This window comes from Sycon ciliatum, chromosome 1, assembly GCF_964019385.1.
Source record: "Sycon ciliatum chromosome 1, ocSycCili1.1, whole genome shotgun sequence".
In the NCBI taxonomy this organism is placed as follows: domain Eukaryota; kingdom Metazoa; phylum Porifera; class Calcarea; order Leucosolenida; family Sycettidae; genus Sycon; species Sycon ciliatum.
Genome location: NC_088643.1, coordinates 83,401,529 through 83,428,643, shown reverse-complemented (window position 1 = coordinate 83,428,643; position 27,115 = coordinate 83,401,529). Strand labels below are relative to the sequence as shown.

General features: G+C 49.3%; 1 protein-coding gene and 1 long non-coding RNA gene across 3 annotated transcripts; both read right to left on the bottom strand.

Moving 5' to 3' along the window:
- Nucleotides 1–1,405: 1,405 nt before the first annotated feature.
- Nucleotides 1,406–25,434, bottom strand: LOC135805918 (uncharacterized). 2 transcript variants are annotated; one of them, XM_065320038.1, is made up of 15 exons: nucleotides 25,307–25,434; nucleotides 22,164–24,391; nucleotides 21,653–21,778; nucleotides 21,120–21,323; nucleotides 16,628–16,769; nucleotides 16,015–16,160; nucleotides 15,477–15,736; nucleotides 14,446–14,564; nucleotides 9,746–9,889; nucleotides 7,121–7,431; nucleotides 5,763–5,899; nucleotides 5,278–5,451; nucleotides 4,516–4,635; nucleotides 4,152–4,286; nucleotides 1,406–3,277 (listed from the first exon to the last, which is right to left on the bottom strand). In XM_065320038.1, exons 2-15 carry the CDS (start codon nucleotides 24,018–24,020, stop codon nucleotides 2,137–2,139), a joined length of 5,016 nt encoding a protein of 1,671 aa, XP_065176110.1. In that variant the 5' UTR covers nucleotides 24,021–24,391; nucleotides 25,307–25,434; the 3' UTR covers nucleotides 1,406–2,136. The 2 variants fall into 2 exon arrangements, with proteins under 2 accessions (XP_065176110.1, XP_065176111.1); XM_065320039.1 differs by lacking the exon at nucleotides 25,307–25,434 and adding an exon at nucleotides 24,914–25,240.
- Nucleotides 18,701–19,277, bottom strand: LOC135805919 (uncharacterized). Its single transcript, XR_010551184.1, has 2 exons — nucleotides 19,196–19,277; nucleotides 18,701–18,861 (listed from the first exon to the last, which is right to left on the bottom strand). It is a non-coding gene; the product is annotated as an uncharacterized LOC135805919 (long non-coding RNA).
- Nucleotides 25,435–27,115: the final 1,681 nt, after the last annotated feature.

Sequence of the window (27,115 nt, the reverse complement as noted above, 5' to 3'; positions counted from 1 at the left end):
CAGCATCCGTCAGCGCTCCTACACAAACTGGAGATCTACGACAGCCGAGAGCCGCGCTTCTACTCCGTCAAATATTCCGATGTGAAGGAGCCGGCATTGCTTGCAGAGCTCTTGTGGCTACCACCCGAGCTAGGCGGCAAGGCAGATCGCAGCTGGAACAGAGCGCAGAGGTCAGCAGATGATGCTGTACAGAAAGACGCTGATAGCCGGCGACAGAGGGACACAGACTCAAAGCAATAGCCAAGCAATAGACTGACTGCTTTTATTAAAAGTTATAAACTATGGTTGACGTTCAGACACCCCTCCTTCCAACCCGGCAAATATTTTTGATTTACCGATAGATAAAACAGTTCAATCCCCCCCCCCCCCCCCCCCTCTCTTGATGATTGACCATGTAAAATATTTAAAACTATGCTATGGCAGCAGGGGGTGTTCTAGTGCTTCAAACCACTTTGAAGTCACTGATGATGTTGTGCTATGAAGTGGGACGGAATATATTCTCGTGTCCCAGTATAATGGATGACAGTGAGGCTTGATGACGAGAGCTGGTTGCTTGGTATTCTATTTTACTTTACCAGAATATGAACAGGCATTGCCGTTGCCTTCTTGCATGGAACAGTGGGAAAAAAGGTAGGAGGACAAACACCGTGGCATGTGGTGATCACCTCGCAGCGGCAATGAGACTGTATTACCAAGAGTACACAACCCCGTGAGTGTGCAACTCTGGCTCCAGTCTGTGTGGGGCCTGCGATGGGTGGAACTTCACATCACGTGGCAAGACCGTGTACACAGTCTTCCCCCTATCCGTGATAGCGGCTTCAGGGCTGTATGCAGCCCTCCTTTGGATACAGCTCTCCGTGATAGCTTCAGGGCTGTACGCAACCCTCCTTTGGATACAGCTTTCTGCACAGAAGTCGCTTTGGGCTGTTTTCCAGCTCAAGCTTGTCATGCATGTACTGTGAAACGGGTGATGTCTGACACGTAAAACTTGCGAGAGGCGTCAAATTGCGAACTTTGATAAACTTTTTAAGTTTAAAAACAGTGCAAACCAGTCTGAATGTCCAAAACGCAAGATTTCTTGTCACAAAAAAAACGCCCATAAGCGGTTCCGCCACTACAACGACATCACTTGCATCACCTCTACAGACTACATGTACAATGTGACTTTTACAGACCCGCAGTGGTGGTACATGGAATGCCCCGGTAAGCGGTGTGCTCTTTGTACGACGTGATGGCTACAAGTAAATCCACAGAGATTGAAATGTTACACCACTGGCCCTTCATCCAGTCCAGGAGCTGGAGAGCATTGGCATCCAAGAACTGCAGTACATGTACATGTATTTGTACACAAGCCCTTATAATTATTTGCAACACGAGGACACCGGCATCGCAGGGAACTGTCTGGTGTGTGTGTGTGTGTGTTTTCCGTTCGTTGTCAAAACTGTAAAGTATGAATATGAACTCGCTGAAACTGTAAGAGTGTAACTTCTTCAAGTTCAGCACACAAAAAAGACATTGCGAAACGAACCATGAAGATCAGTATCATGGAGAATAAGGTCAGGGCAGTGGATGAACAGGTGACTGCACTGAACCTAAAAACAGTAACTATGATCTTGGGAGCCAATAGAATATTTAAAAGAAAAGCACCAAACTGCCTGTTTGAGGCCGACAAACTGAAGAAGAAGGTGGGAGGAGCACCATGGACATCGGTTGACAGATCATTCGTTTCAGCATCAAAATATATAAAATAGACCAGGTGGAGAAGATGCGGCTCATGGGGATCATGGACGGCGACTCTGCAACATACTTCGGGAAGTATTCATATGAACAGAGTAGGAAAGCCTGGTTGGACACAAGTGCAATGAGATTTGTAGATATGTGCAAACATACGTGTGAGGAGTTCACGTGGTTGACGCTAGAGGGTGGGGGTAAGGGAGAAATGTGGCTGTTACTCTAATCGCGGTGCAAACTTAAAAATCGTTACGCCCAGCAACACTGCGCCGGGACACCTGGCTGAATGTATTGAGGGCTGCTAGCTTGTATTGAGGGCTGCTAGCTTGTATTGATCTTTGCTATAGATAATCTCAAAAGGACATTGTCATTTGTCCGTCATTATTGCCCTTGCTGCTCCAGCATTCAGCATGCTGTTTCATGCATGTCAGCACGCTTAGTACGAGAACTGGGGTGACCCTCTAGAACCATCTGATGATAGGAGATACGCCGGTGTTTTCCTGGCTCCTCACTAAGCAGCGGAATGGGCAAGCGTGACGAGGGGTTTGGCGTCTCAGACAAAGACGATGACTGGGACGTCGGGGAAGTCGGAACAGACGATTGGCTGGCCGAGCGCGATAGAGGTGGTGAATGTGATGGTAGTGAAGAGGCACCACTGGCACTCGCCGTGTCACTGGGCTGCCTGGATAACATCCCTGCCGGGCTGCCCTGGGAGCTGACACCGGATGAAGCTGCTGATGTTCTCATGGCTGATTGCAATGCAGGAGGCGAGTGTGAGAATGCCCCGGACGGTGTAACCGGTGATAGCGGGGACGTCGGCGTTGACCGAGGCCGTGGTGATCTGTCCAAACTCTGTACGTCAGTGGGAGATGCTGATGCCGACTCCTCCAGGATATGTGGCAGTTCAGCGATTTGCACTTTCTTCTTCCCCCGGTCTAACGAAGAGTGACGCGGTTTCTTCTCGCCCTCGTCTTGCTGTTGCTGTTGCTGCTGCTCCGGCCGACTTGAATCAGGTACATCGCCACCGTCCTCTTGCTCAGCACTGTTCAATCGTTCCCGCTTGGCAGTTTTTGTCGCCCTGCGCCAATTGTTGCGTGCTGCTTCCCAGCCTGGTGACTTTCCAGTACCACCATCTGTTTGTTGACGGACCTGAGAGAGCAGTCCTTGAAGACTGTCTTCCATCAGCTTGCGGTGACCACTGATCTGACGCTTGGATTGTTCGCGACGTGACTCCAGCTGCTTCTCCTGCACCGTGCGGCTCCAGTTGATCACACTGCTGACCATCAGCCTGGTTGCAATGGATCCGCTTACATCCTGGTCTCCGCCATTCTTTGCCTGCGTCTTCATTCTCCATTTCATTGCGTACGGCCTGGCTCTCTCCTCGGCTAGAATAGTCTGCATGGCATTGTTATGTTTGGAGGCACGTCGGTGGAGCAGAGAATCCCACGTGCCCTGCTTGGGCCCGACCCTAGCCTCGCCGCTACCGACCGTGGATATAGCAATGGTCGACTTGGGACGCATCAGAGTTCCCTTGCCACCGCCACTCCTGTAGTTACATGAAACGCAAAGCAGCCAACGCCGTCCGTATTAACACAACCACCATGCACACACACACACACACACACACACACACACACACACACACACACACACACACACACATACACACACACACACACACACACACACACGCGCACACACACACACACACACACACACACACACACGAACAAGTTCAATGGAGCGGCAAATACCGAGAACGTGTTTCGCAGATTTCAAGCATAGCTGTAGCTGTACTTATAGGATGCCTATTTCTGCTGCACCCTGGCTGCCCACGCTGCACCCCGGCTGCCCACGCTGCACCCCGGCTGCCCACGCTGCACCCACGCTGCACCCCGGCCGCCCACGCTGCACCCCGGCTGCCCACGCTGCACCCCGGCTGCCCACGCTGCACCTTGGCTGCCCACGCTGCACCCCGGCTGCCCACGCTGCACCCCGGCTGCACCCCGGCTGCCCACGCTGCACCCCGGCCGCCCACGCTGCACCCCGGCTGCCCACGCTGCACCCCGGCTGCCCACGCTGCACCTTGGCTGCCCACGCTGCACCCCGGCTGCCCACAAATCAAAGTCAAGGTCTTCTTTTACAAGGATATATATTCCACGTTCGCTTACTGGTGTGCAAATATGTCATTCTCATGGTGCCTATCACATACTTGCAGACCGGTCTACCAGAGCACGCTTTTGACATGCGCTCTCAACTTGATCTATACCTACATGTATACTGCATGCCTACACTATACCCAGTCACGGGTCAGACTGACTACTTGTCTTTGCATCATCTTCTGGATCACACGCGGACATGAGTGCTTTATGCACGCCCAAGGGGGGGGGGGGTTGGAGATGGAGTCAACAAGTACTCACGTAGTGCGTGCCCGGGGACGTATTTCTTCGGCCATGGGGACAATAACAGCGCCAGGGCCACGGTTCATGTTGTGCTGCGTGGCCTGGCGTTTCATGGTGGTCCAGACAGAGCTGGTGTGAAGCAGTGGACCTTGCCTGCATGCCAACAACAACACACAGCAGCAGCATACCTGTTAAAGTTTTTTTTGTTTTTTAACTCCTAGCAAGCATCTTAAATGGGAGAGAAGAATACAACCGACCAGGAGCACATCCACAGGAAACAGCTAACAGCTTCACAAATGTTTCGAGATCTTGCCACAGAATTGAGCAGCATACAGTGCACACTTCGCTGTCCAGTGTCAGCCTCTACTAGTATTTTGCTTACACGATATTGACACGGTGTTCATCTGGGTCGGCAACACCTCCTGAACCTATCAGAGGTGCTTCCTCATCATCGTCATCATTGGCGTCATCTTCATTAGGGTCACTGCTGATTGCCAGTTCTCTGTACATCAAATAATATGAGTGGAACATAACAATGAATACGCGCATGTTGCTTCCGTGTACTCCTTATACAGTGACTCAGTTGTTTAGCCGTATTCTATGCACAGCTGAGTATGTTCAGTGCAACCGGCTAGAAACTTATCCGACGCTGATCATGGACTGTAATGGCTAATCATAGCGTTAGGCCAGCATAGGGTGTGCTAGCAAGTTTGAATGCACCTTACCATGCACTTCTAGATCAACATTGTCAACTTGTGACCCTCTTCTGCCTTGTCATGCAACACCCAGCCTGTCTACTCAAGATATCCTATTCACGGGCTGATCATTAGATCAGCAGCAAGTTGGCTTACAGCTTCTGCCGGCGGCATGTCATATATTTCAGGCCCCATCTTACATGCTACCGGGAACAGACAGGCTACGGAGGCTGTTGTTTTGTTGTTGTATAATATATAGACTGATCCCCTTACAGGTGCTCACACATAATATTCACATCGTAGATCTACGCTACAATACAGCTGGTAATAATCACATGCAAAACATACACGGCCCGGGGAAACACGACATGGACTCCCGCGTACAGCAATGCATATGTACATGACTATATGCATGACCGTTGCAACCCAGTGCTACTGGCGTCACTCACGAGTCATCGGGCTGCTTGGTGGACGAGCTGAACCAGTAGTGGATCCGGACGCTGAAGTAGGTCTTAACATAGCCCTTGGGTAGGAGCATGATCATAGCCAGTATGAGATAGAATACTGTCATGCCCATCATGATCAACATGGATTGGTACACATCAGCATCATCAAAGCCAAATCTGAAATGTGTACACAATCAAACCAACACAACTATTCATACGTGTGTCCGGGGGGGGGGGGGGGGCACACACGCATACATACTCGAGTGGAGAAACTGGGCAACAGTAACAGCAGCTGTAGATACATGCTGTTAATAAGACTTCGGATCACCTTCCAACCAACAAAAAATATTGCTCAGGATATACTAGAATAGTTTGCTTGGGGAATGTGTACTTGTAGATGGGCTACAGCAAGCGTCATGGCCATCTCAGCCCAGTGCGGATGTCATTATTGCTTTGTGTCATTTCTTCAAAACTGAGATGACACTTACGTTGTGAGAATAGCGTTGCCATTTTCCTCAGTACACTGCAAGATTGAACCCTGGTCACATGGAAGACTTCGTCCATCGAGCAGTATCTTCATCTCGGCCGAGAATGCATAGTAGTTGGGATTACCGTAGATCAGCCACTACAGACACAGCGACAACAGCAGCAACGGTTTCACAAAGCACGCAGCCGCCACCACCACACCACACACAACATGTTAAAAGAGATCATGCCAGCGGTGGTAAATTTTGCGCTCAGATGTGCCAAACAGTGATTGTCCTTTTCTCCAAATTCACACACATGTACACCAATTCCTCGCAAAAAGAAGCGTGAATGTGTGAAAACAGGTGGAAAAGTGAAATACATGATCATGTGGTTGCATGAGCCTAGGCCTAAAGTGTATTCTTTTTTTTGCGCCTATTTTTGCACCCCATCAACCAACTCACGCATTTTTACAATTACACTATCAGCCCGGATCATCCATCCGCGCTATGATCCAAGCTTGCAGCCTATATCAATCTTATCTTCTGAAAATTGTAGTCAAGTTGCTGTCTGATGATCGGTTAAAACCGTGAAACTCAGAGTTACAGAAGAAACGCTTTTCGTCCCTCTCAAGTGTGTGATCAGGTTCCTGTATGCACATGTTGACATGCCAGCTGAGCACTGATCCACAGATATTCCTGACAGCAAATGCCACGCGAAAGGGGATGCAGTGATATTCAATTCAATTGGCCATGTGTTCACGGATGAATTGTGGATGGGTGAAGCGCAGCTAAGCCGCGGGTGCACTGTGCATGCATGAGTGCAGAAGCGGCAATCAAGCTGTACAATCACATACAGAGCTGCTCAATGAAATCCAATTGCACAAGTCAAGTACACGCCGGGCACTCAGTGCAGCCCCCGGACCTGCCGAAAGTTGAGTATGGACACTGGGATGTTCACTGGCGCAGGGCACAACGCTGACTCACTCGATCAGACCTCACTGAGCAGCACCACACCATCTGAATGTAATCCCGGCAGGTGCAAAGATACTTTAAGTCGTGCATTTCTAGTATTTTCTACCCCTCGGCTTGATACCTTTGAGAAAGGGCTGGTAAAAGAAGAAGGAGATGAACGTTTGCAAAGGGCTTTAGGCTAAGAGTCTGGACACCCCGATCCAAGTGAAATCGACTCTCTGTACGATGTACCCCCTTTCCCCGATTGCTACACTCTACACTGTATACAGTCACACCTGGTTATCATGGCCTTGATCGTTTAGAGGCACCAGTCAGGCAGGGAGCATCGGCCCAGGCCCGGTTTCCAGCACTCTCACTGCTACTCACATGCCTGGTGTAATACTGAATTATGCATCTCAGAAACATACCCGGATGGCCGTGTGGATGTCCGGTAGTGGGTAGAGGAAGCCCTCGAAGAACGTGACGTACGCACAGACCACATGAGCTATGGGCGTGGCATACTCCGGCACGGCGACGCAGATCAAGATCACTATGGCAACGTCAGTGCCGTTGGCCGTCAGGTTGACGAGCAGAATGAGCAGGAAGTCAGTGAACGTGCCCACCATGGACACCATGTAGAAGATGAGAGCGGTGAGCATTATGAACGGTATCAGCGTGACGGCCGTCATGTGTATGAAGGCATGCAGGACCAGGTGAGACACACGCATCACCCCGTCGCCTGCAGCAACACATACACACACACCATGACAAGAACGATGAGAACTACTTCAGTAGTAACTACAAGACTGCTGATGCCGCCAATAATCACGGTTCCCTACCCCCACTGAGGGTGGTTCCCTACCCCCACTGAGGGTGGTTCCCTACCCCACAGAGGGTGGTTCCCTACCTCCACAGAGGGTGGTTCCCTACCTCCACAGAGGGTTGTCACGGTTCCTTACCCCCACTGAGGGTGGTTCCCTACCTCCACAGAGGGTGGTTCCCTACCTCCACAGAGGGTTGTCACGGTTCCTTACCCCCACTGAGGGTGGTTCCCTACCTCCACAGAGGGTTGTCACGGTTCCTTACCACCACTGAGGGTGGTTCCCTACCCCACAGAGGGTGGTTCCCTACCTCCACAGAGGGTTGTCACGGTTCCTTACCCCCACTGAGGGTGGTTCCCTACCTCCACAGAGGGTTGTCACGGTTCCTTACCCCCACTGAGGGTGGTTCCCTACCCCACAGAGGGTGGTTCCCTACCTCCACAGAGGGTGGTTCCCTACCCCACAGAGGGTGGTTCCCTACCTCGACAGAGGGTGGTTCCCTACCTCCACAGAGGGTTGTCACGGTTCCCTACCTCCACAGAGGGTTGTCACGGTTCCTTACCCCCACTAAGGGTGGTTCCCTACCCCACAGAGGGTGGTTCCCTACCTCCACAGAGGGTGGTTCCCTACCCCCACAGATGGTGGTTCCCTTCCTCCACAGATGGTGGTTCCCTACCTCCACAGAGGGTGGTTCCCTACCCCCACAGAGGGTTGTCACGGTTCCCTACCTCCACAGAGGGTGGTTCCCTACCTCCACAGAGGGTTGTCACGGTTCCTTACCCCCACTGAGGGTGGTTCCCTACCTCCACAGAGGGTGGTTCCCTACCTCCACAGAGGGTTGTCACGGTTCCTTACCCCCACTGAGGGTGGTTCCCTACCTCCACAGAGGGTTGTCACGGTTCCTTACCCCCACTGAGGGTGGTTCCCTACCCCACAGAGGGTGGTTCCCTACCTCCACAGAGGGTGGTTCCCTACCCCACAGAGGGTGGTTCCCTACCTCCACAGAGGGTGGTTCCCTACCTCCACAGAGGGTTGTCACGGTTCCCTACCTCCACAGAGGGTTGTCACGGTTCCTTACCCCCACTAAGGGTGGTTCCCTACCCCACAGAGGGTGGTTCCCTACCTCCACAGAGGGTGGTTCCCTACCCCCACAGATGGTGGTTCCCTTCCTCCACAGATGGTGGTTCCCTACCTCCACAGAGGGTGGTTCCCTACCCCCACAGAGGGTTGTCACGGTTCCCTACCTCCACAGAGGGTGGTTCCCTACCTCCACAGAGGGTTGTCACGGTTCCTTACCCCCACTGAGGGTGGTTCCCTACCCCACAGAGGGTGGTTCCCTACCCCCACAGATGGTGGTTCCCTACCTCCACAGAGGGTGGTTCCCTACCCCCACAGATGGTGGTTCCCTACCCCCACAGAGGGTGGTTCCCTACCCCCACAGATGGTGGTTCCCTACCTACACAGAGGGTGGTTCCCTACCTCCACAGAGGGTGGTTCCCTACCCCCACAGATGGTGGTTCCCTACCCCCACAGATGGTGGTTCCCTACCTCCACAGAGGGTGGTTCCCTACCTCCACAGAGGGTGGTTCCCTACCCCCACAGATGGTGGTTCCCTACCTCCACAGATGGTGGTTCGCTACCTCCACAGATGGTGGTTCCCTACCTACACAGAGGGTAGTTCCCTACCTCCACAGAGGGTGGTTCCCTACCTCCACAGAGGGTGGTTCCCTACCACCACAGATGGTGGTTCCCTACCTCCACACATGGTGGTTCCCTACCTACACAGAGGGTGGTACCTCCCTACCCCTACAGAGGGTGGTTCCCTACCCATACAGAGGGTGGCTCGGCCGTCAATGCTCTACAAAGCTCCGGGGTCATCCCCCCCCCCCGCCGAAGGTGTTCCCTACTCTCTACACAGTACACATACACATTGGCTGCCAACGAATATCCAAAATAGACAGTTATTCTAAGTTAGGACGAGGCAGGTTAGAAAACTGGAACGCGCGCTATAACTTAGGGACACCAGGGACTTTTCATGTAAAACTGCATACATGTACCTCGACAACGTGAATATAGAAGCACCAAGCAAGAAAGACGCTTGGATTTCGAAATAGGAGTACATGCCAGTACCACTACAGCCTGAAGCAGACACCCAGTGCGTTGGGCACCTGACATTACTCTCCTGCCACTGGTAATAGGTAGAGAAGGCGCTCATCACAAGTGCAAACCTACCGTGTTCCATCTCAAATATGTGTAGGCACCGTCCCAGCAGAATGCTAGTCAGCGCTGGACTGACAAACAGGAAGCTAATATTGGTCAACAAGTTGAACGCAGCCAGCAGAAGAAAACCTCTATTCGCCTGATAGTACGCAATACCTGCAGCCACAGATCACAAATGTTGAAATGTACATGGTGGACAAGAAGGTCAACAGGTCGGCGAATCCGAGATAAGAATCATAAGATACGACTGGTATACAGTAACCAAGGCCGGAGCTCAAAGAGAGTACAGATATTCTCAGTTACACAGCACATGTATAATCAGGCCCGGGCTGGCCAGCCGAGTCCTGAGAGGTGGTACAGCCCTAGATTGGCTACAGGACCCATTATTTCCCCATGCCCGATTTTTAAAAACCCAGGGGGGGGAGAAATCTCCAGCCCTATGTATAGTGTCTGCTTGCCGGTTTCAGCTACACATTCCTCTAGCAACAGATATCCTGAACAGTATATCACTGAACAGTATACCACTGAACAGTATACCCCTGAACAGTATGATACCACTGAACAGTATACCACTGAACAGTATACCACTGAACAGTATATCACTGAACAGTAAGGACAGTTTTAGGAGGGAGAATCTAGCGAGGAGTGTATGAGGATAGATTATTACAAGTACATAAATTATACTTTGAAGAAGGGCTGAGGCTTCCTGCAGCTTCATCTGTGAAAAGAATTCGGGTGGACACACCCATTCCCATAGCGCTGCATATCACATCCGAACCAGTTCCGTTATTTTACAACGTTTCGGCACTTGGCCATCATCAGGTAATAACAATGAATACCGTGGAAGCCACACAAGAGCAGTATATACGCAGAGTGCGGTTTGTGCAGCATTTCAACTCTGCACACCCAAGTATCAACTACACATAATGAGCTCAGCGAGGTGAGTGGCTCCATAAATTATATGGATATCACAATTATGATCCAGGAAGGCAAGCTGGCATACAAGCTGTACCAGAAGGCATGTGCTAGTGGTCTACTCATTGATTATACTTCGGCAGTTCCCCACCATATCAAATTGGCAGTTGCTTCGTCACAATTCCTAAGAGCTCAGAGGCTCTCATCGAATACCAGAATGCGTGCAGAAAGTGAAGCGATGGTTCATGAGCAATTAAGATTGAACAATTACCCAGAGAAAATCATTGAAGAGGCACGCACTGCCTCCATAAGGCCAAAGCGTCGTCGCCATGCCAACCCATGCTGCGCATTTCTAAAGCTTCCATATAAGTCAGATAAAGTACATCAAGCAGTGAATAAAGCAATCAGAAAGTATAAAATTCCGGTTAGAGTCATATATGAGCACACTGGTAGCCTGAGGCGCACATTGTGTCGCTCCGCCCTTGTTCCTCCTCTATGTGTCAAGGCTGCAAATCCGCTACAACCGAAAAAGAGAGGTCGCCCAAAGGGGCCATGTATCTCGTGTATATCCGGGGGACAGGATGTATGTATGCAGAAGAATGTTGTATATCAGCTGAAGTACAAAGAATGTCCGGAACAATATGTTGGTGAGACTGGCCGCTTTCTGGAAACTCGCCTGGAAGAACATAATGGTGAGGCAAGACGCCAGGAACTCGACAAGCCATGGGGCCAACATTTTCGCACCACTCACCCTGGATGTAAGCTTAACTATGGGCAAAGTGCATTCTCTGCAGTTGAAGTAATAGGAAGAGAGCCTGATCGAGCCCGTCGCAAACTGCGCGAGGCGATTGAGATTCGTGATGCCAAGCCCCATGTGAACATAAGCACCGGATGGGATTTGTTGTGAATTTTCTCAGCTTCCCCTGCTGCTACTTCAATATCACTGAATAATTATAATATGAGGCGGGTCACTCAAAACCATTCTATTCCTGATGCCTCGTCGCGTCCCTGGTGGTAACAGTTTGGCATGGAAGTTTTAACCTCATAGTGCATTGACTCATGGGGCTCCGTGCTCCCCTCCTAGATCCTGTGCTAGAATTAACACCATAATTATCTGGCATGTACCCTCACTTCGTAGAGCGCAACGGCGCGCTCTTCTTCTCCGTGATGTGCACAGTTGCACCTTCTCTCCCCCCCCCCTCTGTATAGAGGTGACATAACTCGCATCATTTTATTTTTTGGCGCTACACTCTGCGCAACGCCATTCATAGAGCACAATGCGCGCTACCTTCTGCTGCTTCTCCTCCGTGATGTGCTAGTTGCGCCTTTTCTCTCTCTCTGTCATACTAGGTGACATAATTCGCATCTTTTTTGGCGCTACACTCTGCGTATATACTGCTCTTGTGTGGCTTCCACGGTATTCATTGTTATTACCTGATGATGGCCAAGTGCCGAAACGTTGTAAAATAACGGAACTGGTTCGGATGTGATATGCAGCGCTATGGGAATGGGTGTGTCCACCCGAATTCTTTTCATAAATTATACTTCCAGAAAATCAATTGCAGACTGACCAGCCCATGAACACTGGAATAGATAAGAACTGGTACTGCCATGGCTGCACCGGCCATACCAGTGGCACTGGCTCTGATAATGCCTCTGTGACATTGTTTCCTGGCCACCAATGACAAGAAACTGGGATATTGAGAGCATGGGGATATGATATCTGGCACACACCTAATGTGCATTGTCACAACAAGCTTTATCTGTATGCTCTCGGCACATTTCATCAGTCTATGCATGCTTCACGATGGCTGTCCATTGGTGGTCTTGGGATCAGATAACCTAATCTCTCCCCCCCCCCCCCCCCTTGGCATATATCATAGAAAAAAGGACATGCATGCATGCACACATACTAGTAATACACCATGTACCATGTACCATATGGCCAAGGATCTGCTAAAACCACCCTTTGGTGCTATTTTGCCGAAAATGAGTTTTTGGCGGGAATTTGGTCCCTGGCCATTGCCCAACCATATGGTGAAGTATTAGGCTCAAATTGTATATATTCATTGAAATATGACCCATCTTATGCAAGCTTTTGGTGAATAAAAATGCCGAAAATAATTGATATTCACACTATAATTCGTATCTGAGGCTTCATACACCTGTCATACACCTCTCTATGTACAGAGAAAAAACTATTTTGCACAGTTATCCAGTATTCTACTATGTATGTTCTGAACAAATAATTAGGACATTGGGTCTGCTTGGTCTGGTGCTGGGAAGGTGATATCTCTGCTCTCTGCGTGTCAGTGCTGACGAATCTGTTGGTGCAAGTACTTTGCACGTTGCGGTGAAATTCCAGCCGTCTTGAGCGTCACTGGCAGATGATCAGATGCCAGGCAGTAATACACTTTTGATAAAGGTCACGGGCCACGTTAGCTTCGTCAATATGAGCTTTGAGTGCGTCAGTGTGCTTAAAAGCGAGTTTCTGCCGTGCTTGCCCTTACGATCTGAGACTGCAGATCGGAACATACACTGCACACATATTTTGATTATTATCACATCACTGCACTCGCTGCTCCATATTTTCAGGAATGTTGTGTATGCTGCTGTTCCTCCAGCCTTGATATATTCAGTATGCACATGCTTCTTGGTAGTAGCACATGGCACTGGCAGGTAAGTAATAGTTGGAGCAGGCCTCTGGGGGCAGCAGGCTGGGGAAGTCCATTGATGTCACCAAAGGCAAAGTTGCAGGCAGTGCATTCCAGGCCAGGGCAAAGTACCCTCACATGCGTACTGAGGGGGAGGGACAGCATGCTCATAGTCATAGACATCCGCCTTAATTTGTTTTAGCTTCCACTCCTTTACCATGATTATGTGCGTACATGAAAACAGTCTGGCACACTTCGTCACCATCCACTTCATAGCAATAAGTGGATCGGAAATTCGGAACCTTTCTCCGCGCTGTATCCGGTGTGCAATGCTTCCATGGTGAGAAGTAACTGCACCGCGTCGTCTTTATCTCAACATATCGAGCTGTCCAGCGACGTAACAGTACAGCTCCTCGTTCGTTATTGCGAGCGCTGTGTTGCGTGCAGTGAGTAGAGTATCCGGTGACACGTTCTTGAAACAGTTGACATCGGCACAACTGCAGCCCTTGTCCACTCGCGCCTGTACCTCTTCAACAGTACTGGGCGCCGCCTGGGCACGGGATTTCTTAGGTTGGCCCTGTCCTCCGGCGGCGAGGGCTTGTGCTGGCTGTAGCGCTGGCGCCCCGTCCAAATTCTCCTCCGCATCGATCGCAAGCGCGATCGGCAGGGTCACGAGCGGAGAGGCGTCGGTCGATTCGTCATCGCTCTGGTCGTCAGAATCTTGATCTGACCACCCGAAGAACGATCTATCGTCATTTGGCAGTGCTGACGACTCCGCTGCCGAGAATCCGACAACAATTTGTGCGAACGAGCGCCTTCGTCCTCCTTCCGCCATGACTGTCACCTGCGATGATGAGAAAATCGAGACGTGCTGACGTTTTCATCATTTTCTCCGAAAAATTACACAGCACCGAAGGGTGGTTTTAGCAGATCGCGGGCCATATTATACGCTTGTATACGCCCGTCGCAAGAGAAGCACGCAAGTCTGCAAAAGCACTGGATTGTGCATCCACAGATTTTCTCTTATAGCAACGATAGTAGTACACACACACACACACACACACACACACACACACACACACACACACACACACACACACACACACACACACACACACACATCTCTTGCCGCCTTCTCCTTACCAACTCCGAGGCCATAGAAGAAGAACACAAGAGGCAAGTATATGGCTTGACCCCATGACTGTCTTGCCATCCTTCCATCCAACGCAAGCAGAGCACTCCAGAGAGAGCGACCATGGGGACTACACATCACAAACATATGCCGATAATAACATTGTACGGTACAGTTGCGCTCAGTGAAATCCAACTCAAGGCACACATGTGTGAAATCCAACTCAAGGCACACATGTGGTGTCCTCAACGTGCACAGCCCTTGACACCCTGGATGTGGTACACGTGCAGCTGGATGTACACATGCACATGTAACCGGAACTGATTCTGGGCGCCACTGAGTTTTACACCGTTTTGGTCGGATTTCAGTGTGCGCAGCTGTACTTCAGTGATTGAGTAGTGTACGAGATCTTGAACGCGGCCTACGCATCATTTGAAATGCACCATGATCCACAAATGACCCAGAGCCTGTCAAGCAGCAACGGTCAGTGACTCAGTCACTAGTACTCTGGAGTAGTGTCGTGATGGCCGCCGCAGTACATGCGCTAGCTTCAAAAGCCTTCTCCTAAGTACAGTAAAACCGGAAAATCTCGGTGGAGATTTGTTTTCGGTAACCTCGATCAGTACAGGTTTTTTTTAGACCGCGACCTAAAATCCAACCATGCCATGCCACACAGTGTGCAAAATGCATTTTTGGATCTGGAAAATTTGTTTACCAAAATGTTCGCGCTACCGAACTGTTGATTTTGGGAAATACCGAAAAAATTTACACAACCGAAAATTCCCGGTTTTACAGTAGTAACAGTGACACTGCAAATCAACAATACTCCGGTCAATAGGGAATGACAAGCTATTATGATTCAGTCCCCCATGACTTGAAGTTGATAACAATGCTCTATTCCCAGTGTGTTGTCATTGGAAGAGTTCATAAGCAATGTGTGTGTGCGTGTGCTAAATGAGCTGGTTGCTTGCCATGCATGCAACAAATTGACTCAGTCTCAAAAGCCTGCTGGGATGCGCTGGTACTGTACTGGGAAACTCACATGCCAAACACACTGGACTTTCCAGCCTGTTTCTTGGCCTTCTTGACAGCCTGCAGGATCCTCTTGGGCTCGGCACTATCATCGTAGTGTTCCAGGATGCACTCCTGGTTGCGTTCGTCGTTCAGCGCGTCCAAAATGAGATCGGCGGGGTTGGATTTCTCCGGGTCGGAGGCCAGCTTCTCAAACGACTCTGGGTTTCGATCCTGCACAGCTTGCATGAAAAACCCGACGGCTTTGCTCGGAGGACCGTAGAAGGCAACCTTGGGGAGGAAAGGAAAGCAAACAATTGCAACAAGAAATAGCCAGAAATAGCCTCACTTTATTTAAAAAGCCAGTATGTGCATCCAGTTACGCAGCGGCAACAAAAAGCCCAACTACGATCAAGCATGGCCATTGTGCAGGCACACGACATTCAAGTGCTGAGTGACGTTTACACAGTGACCGTATACATAATACACTTACCCTGCCCTTGCAGAGGAACAAGATGTATACATTATGCACTTACCCTGCCCTTGCAGAGGAACAAAATGCGACTTACCCTGCCCTTGCAGAGGAACAAGATGCGAGCAAACAAGTGATAGATCTCCGGACGTGGCTGATGGATGGAGACGACGACCAAGCGGTTGCCTTGTGAGATGATATGCAGTACATTGAGTAGTTCTTTGGCAGCAGTAGAGTCCAGTCCTGTAGCAAGCAGTGGGAATAGGTAGTGATCAGCAGGAATAGGTACTAGTCGAAGCAGCACAGAGGACAATCACATTCTGCCTCTTTACAATTGCTCTTCAGTAACAGAGCACTTGCCAGTACTATGTAGAGACCGACTGATCACACCGTATCCCTAGGCGACACAGTGCTCACAACAGAGCACACTGCGGCCAGCTAGCCACTTTCAACCACTGCCACGGTGAACTGTGCATTTGTATAGGTAGACGATACGTCATGAGAGGCATTGGATTTCCGATTTGCCTAACCAAATGCAGACATGCAGACATGCACAGCATTCAGCATGGGACTCGAGGACACCGCAGAAGACATCATACTCAATACTCATAAGCACAGAGACTGAGGCTATGGGCAGCACAGCTAATACTGGTGTTCTACGACACCAAACGCTGAATGATGCATGTCCTGCTGTCGGCCAAGCTACTAACCGGATGTGGGTTCGTCCAAGAAGACGATATTGGGCATGCTCATCAGCTGCATGGCGACACACAACCGCTTCTTCTCTCCGCCGCTGATGCCACCGCCAGTCGTACCTCCAACTACACGCTCCTCAATTTCACTAAGGCCAACCTGAGGCGTACAGGGGTAGTGGAGAAACACACACACAGTCCACACATGCCCCCACACATACACACACACACACATACACACATGCGTGCACACATATATATGCATTCACACATGACACAGCATGGGGTAAGGAAACATGGTAAACAATAGCTGTGAGCCACAGCTGTTGGAATTGTATGATATACTATAATGCACAGTGCACTGCATTACTGAGTAGTTCAAACAATTGGATTGCGTGATACAAAGCAGTGAGAAAGCACAAAGCTCCAGCATTCAGTTAGCAATAGAGTTCCTGCAATTTTTCGTCAAGAAATAAACTTACAAAATGGGTACCTGTCTCATTTTGCAATGCGGACATCATTGCTAGCTCTGGATCCATGCAGTGTAAGAATCCCCCCCCCCCCCCCCCCCCCTCTCACAGTGCACTCTCAGGTGCTGAACCTCTCTGCAGTGCAGATACAATTCACTGCATGTACCAGGTGCTGAAGGCTTCCCTGTGGTGTAGGCATCGTGGCATTGCCATGTACTGGCTGCTAATGAGCAGACACCTAATGAGTAGCGCACCTACTTCGAAGTACAAATACATGAACATTGGCTGGCAGCAATAGCCGGCCCCCAAACAGTAGTTCTGCTGGCCAGTATGAGCCCCAAAACCTGCCTTCTAATCACCTGACTGAGTTTGTGGCATAACACTGCAATGACCAACAGCTAACTGGGTTTCTGGACATCGGGTGAGCTGTGTGTATTGTAGCACATCGACATTCCAAGACTTGCCGCAACTATTGTTGATGAAGAAACAAGTCTATTGCTCAGTCTCAACATGCTCAGTGGGCAGTGCTATTGTACGACGGTGATAGGTTCACTGACTCTGACAACACGGCATTGTCAGGAGTGCAACACAACTACACCTGCTCTGTTTTTTTGAGATTTCCAGGCCGGCAAATAATTGCGTGTATCTTGAAGTATTCAGACAGGCCGCACGCCACAAGTACCAGCAATTCCCAGCAAGCTGTGTCACTCTGGGGATGCACAATCTCTGATATCTTTGACAGCTGAAGTATGACTATAATCATGTGCCAACAGGGACTGAGGAGGTTTTCATGCAGCCTTATCACTGTTTTTGTTTGTGTTTTACGGTTAGACTCTTTTATATTAATTAAATGAGCCTAGCCATAAAACACTGGCAACAGCGCTAAGCAAATTGTTCACACCTGATTGCTTGAGCAAACAAACAAAACGCATGGAAACAATGGTGGACGAGCACTTTTCCTTGCACCTTCAAAGAGACATCAATTTACACACAGTCACACAGACAGAGTTCAGTGGTAAAAAACAGGGAGTAGTACAATACCGGGAGGTGACACGGCCACACATTCAGGCGGGCGAGCTTTGCCTCAGGTCACTTTTCTGTGGAGCGCTGTGTCCCGGGAAACGTCACGAAATATCGCACTTCGCGCGCTGTGTCCCGGGAAACGTCACGAAATATCGTACTTCGCGTACCATTTATCGTAGCATTTCGTAGCATTTTTCAAAAAAATTCATAGAACGACTTGAAGAGAGTGGCAGAATGCTGTCAAGAAGTTTTCGAGCAGTACTTTTTGAAGTTTGTTTTGACGATGTAGGGAACGAATCCATCAGTCTTTGCTGAGTGATGAGGATGAATCCTACGAAGGATATCAAGTAGCAGCTGGCCTTCGCACGGGTACCTTCAGTGTGTCCAGTATTTACGTGGGCGGCTTGTAAGAGTGAAATTTTCTTCCTAATTTAATTTGTATTACATTTAGTTATTCACGTCGTTTCTAGGGGAATAGATAATGTTGACTCAAGTTTTAGTCACAATGAACAACATGTTTCAGGTATGGCTGACCCGTCTCAAGATAGTAAGGCTATTCCGAATCCAGATGCTATAGTCGTCAGAGAGAAACACAAAATAAAATAAATTTTATACTGCAGGGGCAGCTATTCGCAAATGTCACTATGACGCAAGTCTGTGTCAAGGGTGTGAACGTGATAGTATCGTTCTTCTCTGCTGTTGAGAAATCATTTCCAGCTTGCGGCTGTCCATGTTCTTCATGTGACGATGGACAAGAGGCTGTATGAATCAGAACAAACATAAAACCACACAGGCTTCATCGATATGTCTGTGTTGTGCTTTTGTTTTGCTGCAGGTTTTATCAAACAAGTCAGATGCGATCTGCGGATAAGATATTTCATTTACGTACACTGTGCAGATTTATAAGCCTAGTTGGTGTGCATGAAGAGCATTGAAATTGTTCTGGTGTGTGCGTGTTTGGCCGTTGCTTTTTTGGGCGTACTTTTATGTAATTGGATCTGTTTTTCCTCCATCAGCTTATTGTCATATAAGCATATAAAGCATGGGCTTACTTGGCTATTATTGAATGACTGTACTCTGCTGTCTGACTTACGGGTAGCACTTGTTGGTGAAGAGATTGTCATACACGATGCGCTGTTATTCGCAGCAGGCAGTGACTTCTGATGACGTGTTCTGTGCAGTAGATGGCATACCAAAAAGAGATAAGCCATGTTATATCCGACGTCCACCTTACACATATGGTAGAACTGTGCAACTAACCTTGTCAGATGAGAGTATTTATCATCGTCTATACAAGGATGATCTTCGTCAATGGGGTGCGCTGTAGAACACGCATGAAAACAAATACAACCCCAAAACGTAGTTTCAGTATTGCTTCAGTGTCATATTTATAATCAACAATGTTGTATTGCAGAATTATACCCTTCTCATGATTGCTATTGCTCAACACGCTAGGACTGCATAAGTACACACCAACATCCCCAAAACAAAATGCATTGAAACCACTCCTGCTATATAATTTGTTTACTTTTTGGGTGAGGAGCAATTGGCGTTGGGCAGGCAGACTTCGCAGCCGCACCCAAGTCGTCGCTCTTCCTCTTCTGTCCACGGGTTCTGGGGGTTAAAAAAGCAACAAAGCAAGCAGGCCTGGCCTCATTCAGTGCTGAAAACAAGTGATCTTGAACATTATGTTCAAGTCTATACAAATTAATAAGTTTCAAAATTTTCAGAATGAGTTTTACAAAGAGTTACATAAGCTAACACGTTGAGATGAAGTAGAATGGTAGACAAATAGGTATACTTTCGAAATATCCCAACTTGGTGAGGTGTCCGAGTGGGTCCAAATGAGAAATTCAGGTTCGTGTTACACCATGTCAAGATGAGAAAATTCCATCACGTTACTTACCTAGGATAGCGTCCTCCATATTCGTCACTTCCATCCATTTTGGGAAGTCGAGACTTGGCAGCAGTGTGGACGATGTACCAGAGTAGCTCCCAAAAAAGGCTCGAGCTGAAAAGAACAAGTGGCAGCTTGTCACGAAGGGATACGTCTGGTCTTCTCGTCACTATTTGAAGGTTTCTCAGCGCTGTCAAAAGAGCAAAAATTTGAATTTTCGCGCGGTTTGTATTTTTTTTGTGAGGCAAAGCTCGTAATCCCGGATGTGTGGCCGTGTCACCTCCCGGTATTGTACTACTCCCTGGTAAAAAAGTACCAATTTGCCCCTGAACTCACGTGAATAGTCCAACCATGACCACATAACTACTAGAATTCATGCGAAACAGTCTCAGATCCTGCTGAGAAGTACAAGTACTGCCGTGGACATGGAAATCCGGTCGCACGTCTAGCGGCCCCAGCGCGCTGGCCATGCAGCCGTAGGTAAGCAATACATGTACACACATGCGCTGCAACGCGCTGGTCGCATCGGAACAACATGACTGTGCACTGTTCTGTACGGGCTGAGGGCGCAGGCCCCCGGCGGTCAATCGACTGGATGTCCATGTCCACGACAGCAGCTGGCTACATGTACACCACGGTAGTGTTTCTGGGCCTAGATTTACCTAGATTTACCTAGATTTACGGTCTTGTCACCAGTAATACTCTGTCACCGCACAGGCACAGCACCTGCGTGGCACGAGTCGCATGTTTCAGTACAACTATGGGCTCCAAACAGGGACTTGCTCAGTACCAGCATATGCCGTTGTGCTCATCAGGAACAAGAGTTGGGTGAGATCGCCACGTCTTCCCAGCATGTTAAGCGGAACTTTCTGCTGATTTGAGATCCAGACAAGGACAGGTTGGAAGACTCTCACACACAGTACTGGCTTCCAATACTGGTTTTCAGTACATTACATTCTTAACACATACTTCGAAGTAATAGTAGCATTATATTGTCATTCACGCTTCAAACACAACTGCATAAGGGCAGCCATACTACCAGCACACGCATTACACTGTACAATCGAAGTAAACGTATTTGTATAATTTGGTCAACAATTATGGGCATAGTCGCTCTCACCTCCTGTATGACCATCTTCATCTGCTCGAACAGCTCCGACCTGGTATGCGTGGATGGCAGGCGCAGCAGTGCGCTGTACAGCAAGTTCTCGCGCACGGTCAGCTGGTCGTAGTAGGGCGTTGCTAGCTGGCGTACATAGCCTGTGTTGCGGTGGTACCAGCTGTGGACAGATTCCAGCGGGTGACCGTTCACCAATACTTCACCCTGTTATTGTTGTTGTTGTTGTTGTGGAAAAGAGATCACATCGAGAACATTGCCCTTGACCCAGTACATGAGATCACATCGAGAACATTGCCCTTGACCCAGTACATGAGATCACATCGAGAACATTGCCCTTGACCCAGTACATGAGATCACATTGAGAACATTGCCCTTGACCCAGTACATGTGCTGTTGCTACACTATGCTATGCATTTCCTACATTCTGGCCAGTCTCTACATGGAACAATTGTGTGTTGGCACCGGCATTCATACTTGTGTACATACATGGCGACGTTTGAGCAAAGTCACGGGGCCGGGCAATTCATCCTTACACTCACGTCACCGGCTCGGCGCCCGGTGAGCAAATCCATCAGCGTGGTCTTGCCGCATCCGGATGGGCCCATGACGGCAACCATGGAGCCAGAGTTGAAGTATGCCGTCACACCGTTTATGATGACCTATATGTGGATAGTATGCACAAGTACACACACTATGATGCATGCACATCCACACACAGTGAATGCACGCACATGCCCATGTATACATTTGATAAAGGCTAGACTGAAATTGAGTGCATTGCGCTCAATCTCTCTTCTCTTCTTCCGCTCTCTCTCTCTCTCTCTCTCTCTCTCTCTCTCTCTCTCTCTCTCTCTCTTTCCGGCACTCTAAACACAAACTGGGATGTGGCACACGCTGATGAGTGCTCGTACTGTGGAATTCCTGTACCGTCCTCCGCTTCAATGGGACGGTAGTATTATCATGAAAATACCAATCACATGACATGTTGCACTGCAGGCCTGCAACATGGATCAGCAAAACACCATAAGGCTAGATTTGCCTCACCTTGACTTGTGTTGTCGGCACTTTTGCTTCTTGCCGCTGTTCGTGACTTGAGCGCAGGCTGTACGTGCGGAGCGGCTTCTTCTTGTGTGTGACACGTTGCCCATCACCGGGGTCACTAATAGATCTGCGTATCCGACCGTTGTTAGCAGGTAGGGGTGTATCCACGAACATCTCTCCATTGTTGTGGATCTTGGAGTACTCCGTTGTGCCTTCCAGCAGGTCCTCCTCGTCATCCACCTTGGCCTTCACTGGAATGGTCAGCTCATAGGTGAGATTGCGACACGCCACGCTCACATCGGCACTTTCCGGCAAGCAGTCGGACAGCTTCTCAGAAGTGTCCGGATTGTTCAAGAACTTCTTCAAACTGTGGTGTATCCGGCTGATGTGGATCTTTAATCCAATCTTGATGAGAAAGGCACCAACTGAGAGCAGGATAGCAAAGACCAGGGCAAAGATCTGCAAACCCGTGCTCAAAGACGACGAGCTCTCCATCAACTCCAGGGTGTCTACACAGCGAGAATTGCACAGGAATCCTTGGCACCGATCGCTTACGGTCATGGTGCGATTCTCCAACGTCAGGTTGTACCAGGATCGAATGAGGTCTCGCAACGATGGCCGTTGTGCTGCGCCGTTGTCGAGCGCAAAACGACTCCACACGCTGCTCTCGATGATATGTGTATATTGAAACTGGCCCAGCAGATTAATGCTTCGGTCAGCGGCACGCCGGAATTCTGTAGTTGCCCATAGTGTCGTGCTCACAAGGTATGTATGCTGACCGCACTGCGTCTGAATAATACTGGTATGTCGGCGTGCTCGCGCCGTGTTCAGTGTTTGGTTGACAGCACCGCCGTAGTCGGCAATCAAATTCACGTACAGGCCGCGATTCGGAGCCCTTACAGCTGCAAGAGCTCTCTGCAACATGAACAGGTCAAATGTGCTTGTAACGATCAACATGGGTATACTCTCCGGTACTCCCACTTGTGTGTTGTATAACATACACACGGGACTGATACAACATGGCAGACCGTTGTAGATCACCCGGCATGCTGGACGGTCAGACAGCGCACTGTTGCTTTGAGCATACTCGGTGAACAGGGTCCGTGCCGCGATGCTTTTGTAGTCTACGATCCATCCAGAGTCGACCAGAAGACGGACCGTTGCCATTGGGAACTGCTCCTGCACCCATCGTACGTGATTCATGATTCCCAATGCACCAGCACTGGTTCCAGCCAGTACTATCTCCGTAGCATTGGACAGGCCAAGTGATTTCAACTCCTGGATCAGTGACATAAACACATAGTTGCCAGCATAGGCGAATCCTGGGTCTGTCTTACTGTCCATGACGTCCTTGGCTATGCTCTTATCAAAAGTTTCCCTCGTCTTCGTGCCAAGGTTGCCACCAATGTACAAATCCTGCGTGCAATAGGGAAGCATGACACGCCTGAAGTGTCGGAATGGGTTCTCCGGGTCCGACTCATCAAATACATCCGTTCCACACAGCGTGTCACTGTACACAGTTTTATCGTGAGACATTCTATACAACTGCGTGGCGTATTTGTTTTTGCATTCTGTGATACTAGAGCAAACACCACCACCTTCCAGGAAGATCATCCATCGCTCGCCCTGTTCTGACGGGTCCAGATAGTAAATGGCTCGAGTGTAGTCGCTGCAGATCGCCGTCTCATTCTGTAGTTCTTTCTTTCGGAGACTTCTTCCAACACACGTGCGCTGACCTTCCGTTCCGCATGTGCATAGGCTGACCAGGATCAGAAGCAGCAGTGCTAGCGTCCGCGGCACCTGCATTCGCCATGCCAGCAGCAGGCGAACCAGCACGATACCGCCTGCTTGTCTGCGCATCCGGACGAGAGAAGGAAAGCAGCGGAGGATGCCGTGGTGGCTGACTCTATTGCTACCACACGGGTGTTGGTTGTGTTCCAACCCCGATCGGGGCAATGCAGCAGGCACAGACCTAAGGCTAGGTGTGAATGAGTGATCATACAGTCGCTCGGGCCAGTTACGAGAAAACTACTAATACAAGTCGAAGGTCCTGCATAGCATACCACATCCGTAGCTCCGCACAGCAGGCTTCACCTACCGGTTCTTCTTCTTCTTCTCCTCTCCCAGCACCACCTCTACCTTTACTGAGCGCCTTGTAACCAGAGGAAGCAATGAGCATGACCAGCAAAGTTCTTTTCTCTCGTCAATTTTCCCCCCGATTTCTGAGATACCTGCAGATAGACAGAGTGCGAAATAGAGGACGCCAAAACCGGTGTCAGCATATTCGGCAATCACACACAGTTTGCTCGTTCATCTACACCGTCGCCCCAGCCCTGCGGTGTTTCTACGCTCGTCTTATCATACATGCAGCGTCGCCCCCTGTGTGCTGCACCGCGAGCGAATCTAATGTACGGTCAGTGCATCTGTCACTGACATGACATTGTGTGCGAAACAGAGTTGCGGCTAGCTACACCCATGCCTAGCGCCTAGCGCCTGGGCATAGCAGTGGTGCCGATTTGCAACACGATCCTCTCGAATGCAAGACCACGTGCCGACGATGCAGTCAGAGCGCTGGCATATGGCATGGTACTTGATATAAAAGGAGTGTGAAAACGCAAAACAGCTCAATCGATCACCGATCGACCGTAGTCTACTCATGGTACTTGGTCTCGCTGCTCTAGCTCTGCCCACAACACAACACACCACACATGTATCATTCTGCACAGTGGACAAAGCCAAAGGCCTCTACTTGCCTACAACTCTCTCGACTCTCGTTGTGAAACGAGCGATTGCGTGGGCACACAGGTCAAGACGCTTGACCCTGCCCGGACAGTCGAGTTGGAGCTGCGTCTCTTGCTTTATCTTCACTCCAGAATATCCTGTATTGGGTTGGGTCTGCTAGTCTGGGGACTGAAATACTACAGCCTACAGGAGTCCGGACTACCTACAGGCTACAATCATCAGTGATGAATGTAGATTTACCCTAGCCTACAGACTACTAGCACTACAAAGTAGAACAGTTACTCATGTAGTCTTGCACTTGTTTGTCGTTCTGCAGAACCCAACACCTAACACTAACAGTGGGAATACGAGGTACAGGTGACTTTCCCCTTCTCGTACGTGTACAGCTGGAGAAAGCTACTTACGGGGAGCACACAGTGTGCGGACGAACACTTCACTAGTTCTAGTAGTTGTGGCCCACGGGCGCACCAGCCAAAACAACAAGGACCGGGGAGGAAGGAGACAAAACAAAACGCCTGAGAACGGAGGGGAGTGCTGTGCTTTTATCTTGGCCGAGCTGGCAAGCAACGGGTTGGGCTAGTGTAGTGTCGTGTCGTGATAGCTTGGCACTGAGCAACTCACCCAGGACCAGTGTACCTGTCGATTTTTCCTGCTAGTAGCAGTGAGTACCTACTGTTCGTTTCAAGGTTACTTTTCACCCGACACTAGTAATTGTTCCGGTAGCTGTCATTCCCCTGCGGAGGCGAGCTACATGTAGCTAGCTGACCGGTACGGTACTGCCTGCGGTGACCGGTGGTCAGTCGATGTCGGAACAGTTACGCTTGGTGGTAAACATGGGTAAAGGCTGTTCCTCTTGCTCCATGATGACTGCTGCCGGTATCATACGGAGCGTTCTGCTTGGTTTTGCAACTACTAGTATGTACATCTACATGTATCTACATGTATCACCATGTACCGGTACATGCTTTCACCCTCCGAAATGACCCCGACACTCCGTGACTCGCAACCGTGCCAGATCCTCATCCTGGCAACAGTGCAATCGAATAACGAAAATCAGCTGTTGACTGAGAGTGTTGTACAATCATAATCATTGGTAGTGTAACTACCGGTACGTCTTTAGACCGTGGTATGGTGGCGGTGGTGATAAAGAGGTAAAGATACAGTCCTGTACTTTCTAGAAACACAGAAAGCTAGGTTGGTGGTACGATACACCAACGTGACGTGAATGGTTCGTGTACCTACCAATAAGGAAAAAATACACAACAGGTTACTCAACTGTAACTAATCAGTGTGTACTAGTACTAGTATGTGTAGCGGACTCAACAGATGGAGTGACAGGGACTGTGAAAGTGTGATAGCATCCTGCACGTTCTTATTTGATGTGTTTAAAATACAGCAGGAAAAGTCATAGTAGTCCTCAAGGTCATTGTTGTCCGTAGCGGCGGCGTAGCCACAGCCAACGAAATCCGAAATAGGACTAGGAAAATTGGCGAATTATGCTGGTATAGTTTTCTGATATATTCTTCGGATTTTGTATAAAAACTATGCCCTGGCATAAAGGACTTCTGAGACCAGACGGTCGGCATACCCTCACGATGCTGGCTGAGATTAAGGTGGCAGTCTGGGTTCAGAGGGTCAAAAAACAAAGTTTCGATTTTCTGTATTTTTTCACTGGCAGCGTCTTGTGTATGGTCCAAAGGGTTTATCCTGAAAATTTGAGCGTAATCGGGTGCTTCCTTCCGGAGATATAGCCGCGCAAAGTCTGCACAATTGTTTTTGAAATACTGAAATATCAGCAAATTTCTACAAAATTTAGGTTTGCACACTATTCCGATTTTTACCGTCAATCTTTGAGCGATTTCATTAAAATTTTCTGGAGCGACTCCTGGTACTCCTCTGCGCTGCAGACTGACAGCCGCGCACGATCTTTGTCACCATGGCAACCAAGATAACTTTTGCGCATGCGCAAATTCAAAAAAATTCAAATTTCGACTCTCATGTCATGATCTCAGCTGATCGCTCTGCTGTTGAAACTAGTTACTTTTGGAGTAATTGTTTTGGAGTAATTGTTTCTTGGAGCTAACCCCTTCGTTGGCTACTATGGGGAAGTCTAGAGCCAAGGGAAAGCCCGGACGATCTAAGAAAAGGAAAAGAACGTTCTATGGAGTGTCTCAGGCGCCGAAGGCTCCCTCTGGTGAAATTTCGCCTGCAAA